The sequence below is a fragment of the Mizuhopecten yessoensis genome, unplaced genomic scaffold (genome assembly GCF_002113885.1).
Source record: "Mizuhopecten yessoensis strain PY_sf001 unplaced genomic scaffold, ASM211388v2 scaffold419, whole genome shotgun sequence".
NCBI lineage: Eukaryota > Metazoa > Mollusca > Bivalvia > Pectinida > Pectinidae > Mizuhopecten > Mizuhopecten yessoensis.
In genome coordinates, this window is record NW_018403537.1 from 415353 (window position 1) to 430218 (window position 14866).

General features: G+C 34.8%; 1 protein-coding gene across 1 annotated transcript in view; it reads right to left on the reverse strand.

The window, feature by feature from the left end:
• LOC110448159 (macrophage mannose receptor 1-like) overlaps positions 1–14866 on the reverse strand; it is a 57942-nt gene that overhangs the window by 33430 nt on the left and 9646 nt on the right. The window contains exons 8-19 of the mRNA XM_021494262.1: positions 11329–11438; positions 8755–8887; positions 8051–8133; positions 7161–7307; positions 5486–5656; positions 4571–4645; positions 3849–4019; positions 3313–3429; positions 2749–2862; positions 2123–2179; positions 1204–1383; positions 397–521 (exon numbers count right to left, since the gene is read on the reverse strand). Coding sequence (XP_021349937.1) covers positions 397–521; positions 1204–1383; positions 2123–2179; positions 2749–2862; positions 3313–3429; positions 3849–4019; positions 4571–4645; positions 5486–5656; positions 7161–7307; positions 8051–8133; positions 8755–8887; positions 11329–11438 — 1483 coding nt within the window. The remainder of the gene's footprint in view (positions 1–396; positions 522–1203; positions 1384–2122; positions 2180–2748; positions 2863–3312; positions 3430–3848; positions 4020–4570; positions 4646–5485; positions 5657–7160; positions 7308–8050; positions 8134–8754; positions 8888–11328; positions 11439–14866) is intronic.

Genomic DNA, 14866 nt, shown 5'->3' on the forward strand with positions numbered 1-14866 from the left:
ACATACTTTGGAAAAATACAGAACTTCTTAATAAAGTATTAAATTAAAACATCAATTCATTCATTTAATGGTAGACTTTTTTTCGAAGCTTTATGTTAATCGGACTCTAAATGCTAAATGAAATAGAGCAACAATTGAAAACACATTATCAAAATAATGATAACCACAGTATCGTTACCGACCATTTATTGATTTTGAGTTTTTGTTATATTATGAGGTTATGACATATAAATAAACAATGTTATACGCACATGCAACATATTTTATTTTCAAATCTGAAAGCATCACACAAGAGGAAAGCTTTGTTTTATTTGGTTTTAAAATGAACAGCCTATCGAGCGCCAAAAAATTTCAGTTAATTCGCTCAGTAAAAATAGAGTTGCAGATATATCTTACCTGTATACAGATTTTACACGCCAGATGGCAGTGTGTAGCCATCCATCTCGGGTTTGCTGTACACTCCCCTAAATCCGCCCACTGGTCACATTGTTTATCATCGTGATACATGTTATAGCAATGAGCTAAAATACACACAAAAACTTGACATTGCTTTTCCGTTTTGTTTTAAACTTTAATCTATTTTAACTTTAGTTGTTTAAAGTGTGCTGATTCGGAACGTGATTGACAAGGCACAGAAGAACAATACATAAAGTTCAGCTATTTAATTATTGAATATTGATTATTTTTACATTTTCGGTAATTAATATATTTTACAACCTGTTTGTTTGCTATTCATGTAATTTTAAACATGCTTCACCTTTTAATCTTTTTAGTTTGATGTTACAGTGTTGTGTGGCTCTGAATGACTTAATTATCAATGGGCCGTTTAATATTACGTAATAATTATTTCCACGTCATGAAGTTTAATATAACTGAATTGTTAATATAAATTCATGTGCAATTAAGTGTATTTGAATATTTTGACATAATTTCCTTTTATATTATTTTGACTACAGAAAAATTATGCTTTAACTAAAAAGTAAACTTAATGCAATTTTTCTGTTATACACTTTATCTAATTATTGTATATGAGTTTCCATCTCTACGGATCTCAATTCTCGAATAGTTCCTTACATGCATAGCAGCGTAGTCTGTTTCACAACAGATAGTATTTTCATTAGAACAGTCCTGGTACAATCTTCAATGTAACAGAATTCAGCATTATATATGATAGAATCAACTTTAATTGCGAAGCTGACTTACATTTTGGTAGCTGGCTAACAAGGAAATTCTGCTCATCCTCGTTGTCAATAGTTGCAAGATCCCCGCCCATGAGACGACAGTCTTTCTGTGCATCCCACCATTGCTTTCGCGTTCGTTTAACCATAAAGCAAGACTTTTGATAGGATTTCCAACCATCCGGACATCCAAAGTATTGGTCATCTGTACACATATATATATTACAGGTTAAAAAAATAGATGAAGAAATAAGGAATTCCTAGCACCCTTCCTGGTAGCAACACACTTTTGGCTTTAGTATTGAACGTTCGCCTAAGTGAGGGAGGCAATGAATTATGTCCCCATGTCAAGCATTCCTAATTCGTTATCAAAATAGCGCTTTTGCAATGAAGCAAATACACCAACATACCCTTCCTCTTGCACAAACATGTATGCAAACATACACTCAAACATTAAACTCATGAAAGCACGCACTTAAATGACCTTAGCTGTAATTAGGATGTTAAACAATATGAAACCAAACCAAACTAATCCTTATTTGCATATATTTTTTGGCGGTTTTTTAATTGTCTTTTTCCTTCTTACTTGAAATCAATTTAACTATAACGCTTTTGGCAATGACCCTAGTGCTTTAAAGCATATTTAACATATAAAGTCCAAATGAATTGTGGCAATATGGTCTAGCATTATTTCAAGATTTTAACTTAAGAGCAAAAGATGTTGCTCATTTTTAATATCATTTGATATACAAACGGTATTGATTTTATTTGTCAAAAGTTTAATTGGTAAAACTCTTTGAAATATAGAAGAATATAATCTTTTTGATATTAAAAAAAAAAAATCGTAATTTTATTGTTAGAAAATAAATCAAAATAGAGAAAACCAGATGGACATAGCTAGATGCGAAACCACGTTATAATGGTGTCAATAGGGACAAACTTACCGCCAGGTTTCGGCCCCATGGTCGGGCTTTTCGGCAGGACTGTAGTGGGAGTAGCACCTACCATTTTTGGGGAAAATGATAAAACGTATAAATGAAGCGTTGGATCAATAACTCTAGAATATGTGCATGTCTAATAAGGCTTCGGAACGAAGAAAGACTTTAATATTGCTATAACTGGAACTTTGTCGATTATCTTTGATTCAAGATAAATACTATTTTCATAGATTTTGGTATTTGGTAATATATATACACATACTTAGCTATTATTTTTCAACCCCTGTTACATAAGTATAACGTATTTTACAACATGACAATTTCAATAGGCACCCTATTGTTGAAATATAATAATATAATTGACTGCAAGCAATTCAAATCTTATTATTTAAATCGGTTTATTTTCGAATTATGCTTATTGTAAAAATTATGGAAAGGTTTTATTTTAAAAGGAGGTGATTTTTTGTCGGGAAAATAACAAAATCAAACAAATCGTAAAAAACGAGCTTTGTATATCAATTTGTATATGACAATTCCCCATTCAAATACTCGTAGCTCAAACTTTATCTAAAATCTAATTCGTTCAATAGGTTATTTAGTTCTTCAAGGAGGTGGCATTCTTCATTTGTCACCTTGTTTCTTGCAGATAAATCCGTTTCTGTCGTTGCACGAGTTGTCTGCCCATCTCGATGTCCTAACGATCAGACTGACACACTCCTCGGTGCTATCACTGCTGTCCGGCTGACCTGTAACGTGTAAATTATTGATTAAAACATGTTGGATATTGTTTTTATTTGTAAATAGAATGTGACGATGACACTTGTGTCTGTGCAAGTATTAAGGAGGTGTATGCGACGATTTACAGCATTGCTTAAATTTAACGTCAGAAGTTTTATCTGAATTTTTAAGATGCTGCTGCTTAGTGCTTTTATATCCATTATTCACATCCTACGCAAGTGAATCCTTAAAATGAAGAAAAAACAACAATTAAACGACTACTTAAGTGGTGGCATACTGAATATTTCTTCAGAAATCATGTACTGGCATTTCAAGATTACAACAAAACTACAGATATCATTTTGTATTTACTTTCTTACTTTTCTCATTAAAGAACCTGTATCACCCCTCAAATAGACACTTTAATGAATTTATTTATCGATACAATAAATAAGAAAACCATATAAAATAAACATTACCGGGCTCCCAGTTGACAAAACGGAACGGTGATCCGTCTGCCCACTCCCAGCCTCCCTGGTCACTCCGACTATTGGCACTAATCCAGAGGTTGCTCGATCTCATTGACCTGATTCTTCCTGAAGTCAGTATCGGTTTCATTAACAAACAAAGTTTTAGAACTTTAAAATAACAAAATATTGCCGAAAAACTGTAATAATGTTCTGACAAATCCAACTATATTAACAGTCTCTATCGATTATATATATATATACTTGCTACTTCTTTAGAAAACTCCTTTTGCCTAATTTCTGAAAAATAGATTCAACGGTACCTTCCTTACAGTATCCTATCCAAACTCCAGAAAAATAGTTGGATCCGATTACATTTTTCCTGAAATAGAATCTAAATAAGGTACGAATCATACAAATTGAAAGTATATTGTATGCTTAACACATTTACCATCCAGAAAAGCAGTTACTGATTTATTCATGTCACATAGTAAGGAAAACCACAAAGAGCACCGTGTTTCACGTCGATCATAGTTAAAACAGATTACCTCCTATGTAGAACTGCTCATGAGTTCCCTGAATGCTGACCAGATGGCCCCCAGCAGCCTTGCAGTGATTTTCAGCTTCCATCCAAGTCCGTTTCTCGTCGTTAAATTGATAACATAATCCGGAATAATGAGCTTCTTCATAAAAAGGACCACACTTTGCACTCCAAGTCACTGAAAATGCCAAATATTCAAACAATTCATCAATTTGTTCCGGTTGATAATCATTTTCTAATATACTGCACTTTCGATTTTTTTTTAAAGATTTTGACGGCAATATGCAATGTGTTTTGATGCGATTACAGAGTAACTTACCTCAAAAACTTATTTCAGGATATCATTCTCGTACTGTTCTTTTTCCTCACAGTTGACCAAGTGACCATTTTAATAATTTTATTTTTAAAAAAAGTTTAAAAAAAAAACATCAACAAAAAAACCCACCTTTCATTTGGTAACATCGTTGCAGTCATTAATATGGCACCTCACTCTTTTCCATTAAATGTGATTAGAATGTTGATGAAGACTACCCATCATAACCTCGTTATAAAGCTAGAATTGTGGTCATGTTGTTTAGAGATTAACTGTGATAAGTATTTAGCTTGTTGTCTATCATCTATTTATTTATATTTTTATTTATTTCAATTTAACAAACCCTTAGGTCCAATAGAATAATTGATAGCAAACATCTATGTTTAAATATAGTAATAAAGATGCAGTCAATATACCTGGTGGGTCTGTAGGTAAAGTCGTGGGTGCCATTGTTGTTGAAGTTGTCGTTGGTATTGTTCTCGTTGTTGATACTAAAAAATAAAGCCAATAACACAACTATAGTCCTTCTTTCTTTTCAGAAAAATAACTGTTTCTAATTTAAATACGACCATGGTACAGTATAACGACGTTAAACTGCCACCATTTGTCCATAGCAAATTTTGTGTTATATAGGTTGTTACGATATATTGAGGAAAATATATAAAGCAATTCTAAAGAAAACGATAAAAAGGGATATTGAAATATCTTGCCGATAAACAAGTGGAAAATGAAACGAGGGGCATAATATATAGGGTTTTACTGTAAATTACAAACTTTCGCAATGTTCATCAACAAACACTCAATTGAATTTGACGTATAAATGGTCTGAAATGTTTCCCTGGAACAAGTCATCTTATTTTCCACAGCATCCATATGTAGACGATAAAAAACCTATTCTATCTTGTTTGTTCTATTGTCACATTTGTACGGTTTATCAATGCAAAAAGTACAAGTGCTAATAATAATGGGGTACCATTACAGAAGTCCCCCAAACTGCCCCCATAGTCGCAAGGTTGCAAAAATACACGTCATACCAAATCGACCAATATGTAATTTCGACCTATCAGAGGCCGTGGCGGCCATCTTTGTTGACCGATCGGAAAACGAAAGATCCTTGCACACACCCTTACCATGATGTGTAAAGCGTCATTAATGTTCGTTCAATAGTTTTCGTGATATGTGTCGGAAACTTTTTACGGCGGAGGAGGAAGCATGAGCCTAAGCATGAGAACAGATTTATGAATACTGACCTTGGATTGGCGTCTGTGTTATAGCTTATGACCTAGACGTTAGGGTGTTACCCGGATATAAAGCTCCAATAAAAACAATACCTGGTCTTGGGGTCTGTATTGAAGCTGTTGGTCTAGGCGTGGTAGTGGTAGTGGTAGTTGTGGTAGTCGTGGTAGTAGTGGTAAGCTGAGATGTACCGACACTTGTCACACATACAAAAGGAATCCTTTCGCCGCAGTCTAAATCCGACCTCCATTTACCATTACTGTCATCTGGAATATAAAACGTCGCTTAAGGATCACCGTCCCACTGCACTGAATTTTCCTACGCACAGGGACCTCCCCTTAATTCTGTTCATAGCTCAATCGGTTTGTGCGATTGTTTAACAAGTTGAAGTCCTGGGTACGAATTCTTGTCTAGCCCCGCTGAATTTTTATACACTCAGGACACTTTTATGAATTATATATTTTTTTCCATCTTTAAAACGTTCCATAAAGTACGGTTTCCTTTTGAGAAATGATTCATCGAAGCTAAAGCCATGCCAACAGTTACCATACTGAGTTACAGTTTTGAACAGTGGTACGGGGATCCTTCACTGCCAATTGTGATTGTTTAGATGTGCTTTGATATATTTCATTTATTATTTAGCATATTCCGTCGGCAGTGTCAAATTATAGTTCGTAGATTTGTATCGTTATGTCAAAATGTGACGTCAGTGATCGGTTGCAACATGACAATATTTCGCCATTTGATTGCTTTCATTTTCACTGATAATTAAACAAAAAAGACCAACAACAGAAACCTAAAAGACGTAAAAGCAACTGTATACGCCATTTTGTATAAACGATTGCGTTCACTGGAGTTATATTTTTATCAGCACAAGAAACTCAAAAATGTACGAGTTTAAGGAGTGGGTCTTGAAAAGATGCAGACAACGTGCGGCAACGTGCATTCGGAATGCTTCTTTTATTTGTCAAAGAAGCTTTCCGAATGCGCGTTGCCGCGTCAACATAATGCAATAGCAGTTTCGAATTGATGAATGCAAAGGGATACAACGAAATTAAAATAGCAATTTTGTATATTTTGAAAGGCATTCACGTGTAATGTTATGAAGCACTGATTACCGTTATAGGTTTTTCATGGTTGTATTAATTCAACTATGCCGTTTTCTATCAATTTGAAATCTTTCCATTTCAGTGATTTTTCATCAACGGGAGATTCAGATATCTCCTTTATTTTTTTATGTTTTTTTCCTAAATGCTCTCACAAAACAATTAGACCACAATGCGTTTAAATAGTAGAAACTTTGGACAGTATTATAATCGATCAGTGTGTATCAATAGGGGTTATGGAAGATGAAAAAAAACACGTGTTAAAAAGAAATATATAAAACATAAATTGCCTCTTCCGAAAATCAATGAGTGATTTGGACCTATATTTTTGCTTTACAAATATCCCAGTAGTGAGCGTCTACTTTATATATCTGTTGATAACGAGTTAAGATGTTTTAAAACCCACTACCAAAATATCATTGCAATGTGGTTTGATCCCAGTGCAGCAGCATGATTTGTCACCGAGAAAAACCATACAGTAAAACCTCGTTATACTGCCATAATTTGTCCAGAGAAAATGTGGCGTTATAAAGCGGTTTGTCGATAAAATGAAGGATCTCTCTCTCTCTCTCTCTCTCTCTCTCTCTCTCTCTGTGTGTGTTTGTATAACTTGTGCCCAATCCTTTTGCTTTTTGGCAATAAAATATGTTTAAACTAAATTTACCTGCGTATATGAACACACAGGTGCGATCTGCCGAAGAAGTCCTACTAGAGGCTCCGGATGCCCAGTTAAAATAGGTCAGTTGGTCTGGCTCGTTCTGGGTCCAAGTCCACATTGGTTGATCGGACTGAAGTGACTGAACGTTTCGACCTACAATAGAATAAAGACCGAAATTTAATCCCTTATAGCTTTATAAAATTTGAACATTAACACCTTTATTAAGTTTAGTTTACCTTTATTTGAATTTTTAATAATAATAAAGCGTGTCTTAAAAAAATCACGGAAAAACTGCAGCGCATAATATAGCGACTATAAAAATAGTGCATACCCCATTATATAAAACAAAGGTTAAGATTTCAATAAGGAATAAGATATTTCAAATAATGATAAACAACATTTGATATAGCGCCCTGTCTAGCTAACATAAACCACTCTAAGTCGCTTTACAGTACATATATATACAATTAATACAATTAACATATACATTAATCAATACAATTTTTGAGGAATTCGCAGGAGCTGCCTTATCAGGCGCAAACTACTAGTTATATGCCACCTGGCTAATATCTCCCTATATGTGTTTGTCTGTGTGTGTGCTGGAGATGTAAATGTGTTCTGTTTGTAGTGGGACCGTGCTTCCAACGACATCATTTATAGTGCCACCTCGCTTGAATGCTACAGCAAAAATACCGCAACATCCACCCAGACCAATGTATACTCCACCTGGGTTGTTGGAGTTGTGTGGGCAGGAGAAAAACACTTTCTCTGAATATTCCATGCGTACGACGACTTCGAGGATCGTACCCCGGCCGCCTGCCTGGAAGGCAGGAGTGTGAACCACTCCACCAATCCGCCCTTAAAAGGGTTCACAAGGTTTAGGGCTTAAAACTTACGCGAGAGACCAGTCCATATTCTGTCCATACCACGTTTCTTTTGCTGCCTCAAATAGCTGACCAGAAACGAGCTCTCAGTTGAACTGTACGAAAAATACAGTAAGCACATTTAATTATGATCATATTCAAATAAATAAGTAATTGACAATTACAAAGTTTGGGAAATAAAGTATTTATCAAAACTAGAATAGTAAAGAGTTTAGCGTATACAATGTTTTGTTTTATGCTAAAATTCAGAACATATCTATTATATTTAAACTCAACGAATCAGCAAATGTAACACCATTAGTCGGTATGTGTAATTCCGTCTTTGCGTATTGCAGAGTTATCTTCTCTTGGGAGCAAGTATTGATTGTTACGTCACTTGTTTGTGAGAGTAACGTCATCAATTTTTGAGAAAACGACGTAATTTTCTCGCAAAAACCAATGACATAACAATCAATACCTGCTCCCAAGAGAAGATAACTCTACAATACGCAAAGACGGAATATTGATGTATCATGTGTTATTGATGTATCATGTGATATTGATGTATCATGTGATATTGATGTCTCATGTGATTAAGTTCTATCTATCATTCATTACAGTACAAAGTCGAATCACTCAGGTGGTCCTTAACAAAAAAAATATTTTGTTCTTGCAAGGATGGTTCTTAACATAAAATGACTTATGATTGAACTAGAGTTTGTACCCACAATGCCTACCTCCTAATGTCCAGAAGTCGTCCCCCGCTGACCAGTCGGTCACAGTAGGCGCTAGCGCTATACCAAGTATCCGGATTGAAAACAGGTAAGTAACACCTTGACTGGTGTTGATCAAACCCACTAGGGCAAATACCTGGATAAAAAAAAGAGATCAGATTCCTAATTTGCATAAAGAAATACTTACGGTACACGTTACCTTACGTGTTCTAAATTCCTCCAAATTTTCATACTAAAAATCGTTTGAAATTTCTTTTTATGGACAAAGTTAATTAATTTTGGAAGCTTTTAATAATACATAGCGGATATCTATCGATGTCCCGTTGAATGTCATATACATGTATGTATTTTATAAGTATGGCAAAATTTTGATATTCAAGTGTGAAAATATCTATAATCTGCCATAAGAATAAAATATAATATATGGTATTCAACCGAAAAGCAATAAATTTCTATTAATTACATTTCTTAAAGTTATACCACGTAAATGTTATTGCATAAAAATGCGCGGGAAGAAGTAGCACACTATTTGACGCCGAGTTATTATATCATCTACTTCTACCTGATAATCGACCTACTTCATCATATTGAAGATCATGGCGATGTTTTGGTTGTATTTATGTATAGGAAAAGAGAGCGAGAATATAGCTAATTTTGTAGAGAGGAGAGAAGACCTTGAAAGGTTTCCAAGGTTTCAGATGAGACCAGGGCCCGTATTCATGAAAACGTTCTCATGCTCAAGCATAGATTTTTTGTTCAAGTCTAATTTCTTGTCCTTGTTATAACTTAATAAATCAATCTAAATTTGTCAATGATTTGGAAACGTTTTGAAGAGACTTAATGCCAGATACTGTTTCCAATGCTAACATTTGACTTTGTGATCGTTTGACATGCGTTAAGTGAGTTGCAAAAAAAGATGGTTTGAGCTGGAATCCATGCTTGAGCATGAGAACGGTTTCATGAATACGGGCTCTGGTCTGGTAGGAGGCTGTTCCAGTCTGGGACTGCAGTTGCGCCATTTTGAATGGGTTTCTTAAAGCAATGCAGTTGTTTGCTGCTATTATCTTGTAAGATTTCCAAACAAAAATGAAATCAGTTGTGTAGTTATGTCAATGAATATTTCTTCATCAAATTTGAAACTGAAAATCTACGCATAGAATGAACCGTTCTGCTTGGACAATTTTAAAGTCATGTGACATTTCGTATGTATTAGGTTTAGTTTAAACATATTGTATTGCTTCTAAATTCAAGCAAGATAATTGGGCACAAGTTATGACAACTTATAAAGGCCCTCTCCTCAACAATTGTACTACAACAATGTGATAGCGACAATAGACATATATGTACATTTTTATACCATAAAACGCATTTGGAAATCAGAAAAAGGAAAGAAGAAACAGGTTGAAAGTGCAGGGAAATCACAAGGATATCATATAGCATTTCTTATCATATACAACAATATAATGTATAGCAATGTTTAATATGTCTTCCTGGCACATACTATCTACACACTCCGGCTACTTCCTCTGTTCAAATTGTCCATGTAAATGCTCATTCCTAATTAAATTGCTCTATTGTACATTCAAGCTCCTTCTAGGTATCGTTTCATTGTGCCAGGCAGAAAAGAAATAGACATTTTTTGTATAGTTCATATTACAAAAATCACTTATGGTGGTTCCGAAAAGATAGTGATAAGGTTGGGTAGGTTTAATAGAAAGACAATGAATGAAAGGATAGACTATAGGATAAGTTCACCTGTTCTTCCAGACTATATTTAAAATCAATTACTTGTACGAAGAAATATTTGAACAATTTCCAAAATAGTTTGGTTTTCATCTAATGTTAGATCAACATTTCCATGCAAAAGCGTATCTAGATGTAATGGATGATACCGACGCAACTTAATCAACATATCATTTCTACTACAAATTGGACATTCCATCAAAAAATGGTAGGGGTAACACGATGGTGTATTCTCGTTAAGATACATTTATAAGCTTTTATTAAATTGACAATTCCTTATATTTTACGGGTGGAAATGTAACACACAAAAAAACATAAAAAATATTTAGGCAATTCTGGATCATCAGATGATTATCAAACATTTATTAGAAATATATCGAAGGAAAATTATCAAGTAGAAAAAAAAGAAAAAAAAAATCATTCAACGTCATAAAACAAATTTCATATAGAACCTTGAAGATATCTCTATTTCGTATGTTTTCCTTTAATCGATATCAGCTTAAATATTTTTAAAAAACCGTTGCATAAAACTCGAATGAAATAGAAACGAAATAAAAATCCTTCTGTTCACAGTCGCTATCTTCAAATCATGTGTATTGTCATGAGACTACACTGCCATGACGTCATGGCATTGATTCTTACTCCACAATTCAAGCTATGACATGGATAAACACAAAACGTATGACATTTGACATTGTTGCTATCCCATTAATGATCAATAATGAAATATTTGAGTTGGTAGATAACTTTCACAGCAAAACAAAAGTCAATAAGAATAATGACAGTTTTGGTTTGGCCTACAACAAGTTGTATCCAGCAACATTCATACAGTACCTTCCGGTTTCCGACAAATATATGACATGCCCTGGTCACAGCTCTCGGCATACCACGTGTTTGTCCCCTTCGCTGTAGCGTTCACTGCGACACAGGGGGCGCTGTCCGTTCTACCAATCACAAAGTCGAGGAAATGTTATTTATAACATCCAAAGTGATAACATTTTTTTTTTTGCTTTATCCTCACAAAGGACTTATGGATTATTTTTGGCCTCAAAAAATGTGAAAGTTTCAACTTGAATTAATTTGCCAATTTCTGTTATAAGCATCATATTGGTTAATTGGTGTAGATTTTTTCCGTTGCGCATGCGTAGATGCCCTTACATCGCAACGAATTGTGTTGCAATGCAGAAATAGCCAAAATATGGTGTTTTTGTAGGTTAACATGCAGAAATGAAAGCCTCCGCATGTGACAAACAAAACATTCGTTCTACAAATGAACATTGGTATAACAATGTGTAAGCATGTCAAATATTAATGTGTTTGTTGCATGCGGAGGCGTTCAAATAGCGCACACCAGACGATATTCACGCATTTCATCATGAACATGTGGGTTTATGTCTCCGTTTGAAATGCCATACTCTGAAACCAGTTGTCGAATGAACTTGAGATTTCAAATTTGCGTACTTCATTTATTCCAGATTATGGATATAACAACTAGTCCTAAATCTATAATGAGGCCGGAAATGACCCTTAAAGCCCCTAGTCCTATTAAAGTCCTTATTTTTGCTTGCCATAACTTTCACGATTTAACTGTAATGGATTAATTCCCGTGAATAATTTCTAGGCGATTTCAAGCAAAAGATTGCGTCTAGCCCAAATCAAGACATTCAATTTCCCGCAAATGAAAATTACAGTTTCTATAACACTACCAAAGGCGTAAATAAGTAAGTTATAGATTAAAAAGCAGGTTTAATGATACATATATAACTAGCGAATGTGTTTGGAAAACAAATGAACGGGTGTGTGCCTTCGCGAAAAGACGAAATGGATTTCATCCAAAATTTGCAATTCTCAAAAGAAAAGCAGCAAAAGGTCATTTTGTCCCCGCAACAAAAAATAGTTAGACAGACTCGCCCAGCGATCAGATTTATGTCTTTAGATGTTGGAAACTGATAAAAGAAAATGCTAAATTTCCTATTTTAAAAATGCGAATCGTAGACGACAAATGATAGTAAACTATTTAAACGATGCTTATCATGGTTTGTTTGTTATCTGTCTATTACAGTATTGTATGATGGGATTGTAACACTGTCTATTATACCTTTGTAATATTATATGGTATGATGAGTAGTATAGTCACTATTATGCCATGGTATGATTGCACTGTATGGTGTGGTATACTATCTATAATATATGTATCATGGAGTGCGAGTAATATATGTGTAATACTGTAATAATATTATTGTAGGATTGTACTGTAAGATGGATGCAACAGTGCCTGCTATACCATAGTGTGAACGCACGGTATGTGTGAATGTAATGCTATGTATTATACCATCGTAATAGTATTGTAAAATGAGTGTAATAATGTATATCACAGTGTATGATGAGTGTCATTGTATGATCAGTGCGTTATACTGTCTATTATAATAAGGTATGATAGTACAGTGTAATATTGTGTTTATCATTGTATGAAGAGTGTAATAGTTTCCACTATATTATTGTACGCTAGCATAGTAAGATGATTGCTTTACGGTCAACCATATCATTGTTATATTGTACTTTATGATGACCTCTTGTTGCGCACAATAGTGTGCCTGAGTGATAATAAAAATCTCTGAAAAAATCTCTGGGAAATATCAGCTTTTGAAAATAGGTATGTCCATGTAAAAATATATATGCCAGGAGCTTACAGGAACTTAACAGTATTTTATTTCGATTTTGCCTAATTTTGTATGGTTTATTATTGTCAGTAACCGCATCATTATCGAGTGTTTTGATATCGGTGTATAACAATCTGTATACTATGTATTGTCTGTTACATTTTTGCTGTGTAGTGGTTTGACTTTGATACGCCCGATAACGCAAATACAATCAAGATTAATGTAACATAAAGGTAGTAACAAAGTCCCTCAATACAATCCGGATAAATACAATCCAGATAAATACATTCCGGATAAATACAATCCGGATAAAAACATCCGGAAAAATACTATCAAGATTAATGCAACATACAGGTTGTTACATAGTTCCTATTTCGTTTTCTCGCATTTATTCCACATACTAATAAGTGGTGTATTCTTTTACGAACGAAACAGCTATATGGTCAGTGTAATTCGTGCTGTTAATTTTACCGCACGTCTTAGGTTCAACTTTCAAGATACAAGGTGGATTTCTTTGACCCCGATGTTTGCCGTAACCTTGATGGCCACATTTACTTCTATTGAGTAGTGACACACTTCTTAATCTTCACACGTTACTTGTTAGTATTAATTTGAAACTAACCAGTATTCCTCTAATTGTTGGATTTTATATAATTAGGGGTTTTAATCATCCTCGATACCCAGGAGTTACACTCACTTACGCTCTCAACCCCCCTGGACTATGTCAAAGCAAAATTGAAGGCTCGAAGATAGCTGTTTGATTGGTCTCAGGTAGAGACGCCGACTTCAAAGCCTGTCATTTTTTACCATTACGTGACCGCTAGATTCTTTTGATGTACATCAAAGGATCGAACTAGTCTTCTTGTCTCATCAACAATGTGGCGCACACCGAGCCTTCGATTTTGCTATGACATGTTTGTGTTTAGGTTCCTTTTTGAATACATCACTTCATGTAGATTATTTTTGAGTTCAACCTTTAACAACTATCGTAGTTCAAACAGAGCTCCGTTATTTACTCCCCTGGTGCGCGGCGTGATACATATGTACGCATGTGTCTCTTCAAAACAAAATAGTTTTCGTGTTTCTCTAACGTTCCCTGTGGATCGGTATACCTTTTGATCAAAAGTTTTCATGAAACCATATCCCTAATATTTGAACTTGATGTTAAGCTAGGATTGGTCTTCGACTGCTTAAACTATATGACTAAGGTCCAACAAAATTTTATTTGAAAACATTCACGTGCAGTAGTTATTGCCGAACTTCTGCTTTTTTAACAGTATTTTGGGTCGATAGACTACACAATGGAGATAACTGTGCTTTATTTACGTATCTCGTGCTCTTTGCGTTGTTTCCTGTAGGTCTTGGAGCGGCAATTCGATGTTGTCATAAAAGAGGTTGCTAAAACTAATAATGATATTAATAATTCATAATTCGAGGTCTTTATATACAGTTTTATCACACGTTTGGTCGTAGGTCGTCTCAAAGCGGTCAACAAATTGTTATACCTGGTCATCTTCCTCAACTCAATGAGGAGCATACAGCCGATGTTGCCATTTAAGCGCTCACAGCTAGCATTCAACGATTCCAGCACTGCCCAATGCAACCAAGTACTCATTTACAGCTGAGTTGACTGGAACAAGCGGAATGCAACACAGATACAACACAGTGACGTGACGTGATGTGACTTGGACCCGCACCCCTTCGGTTACAAG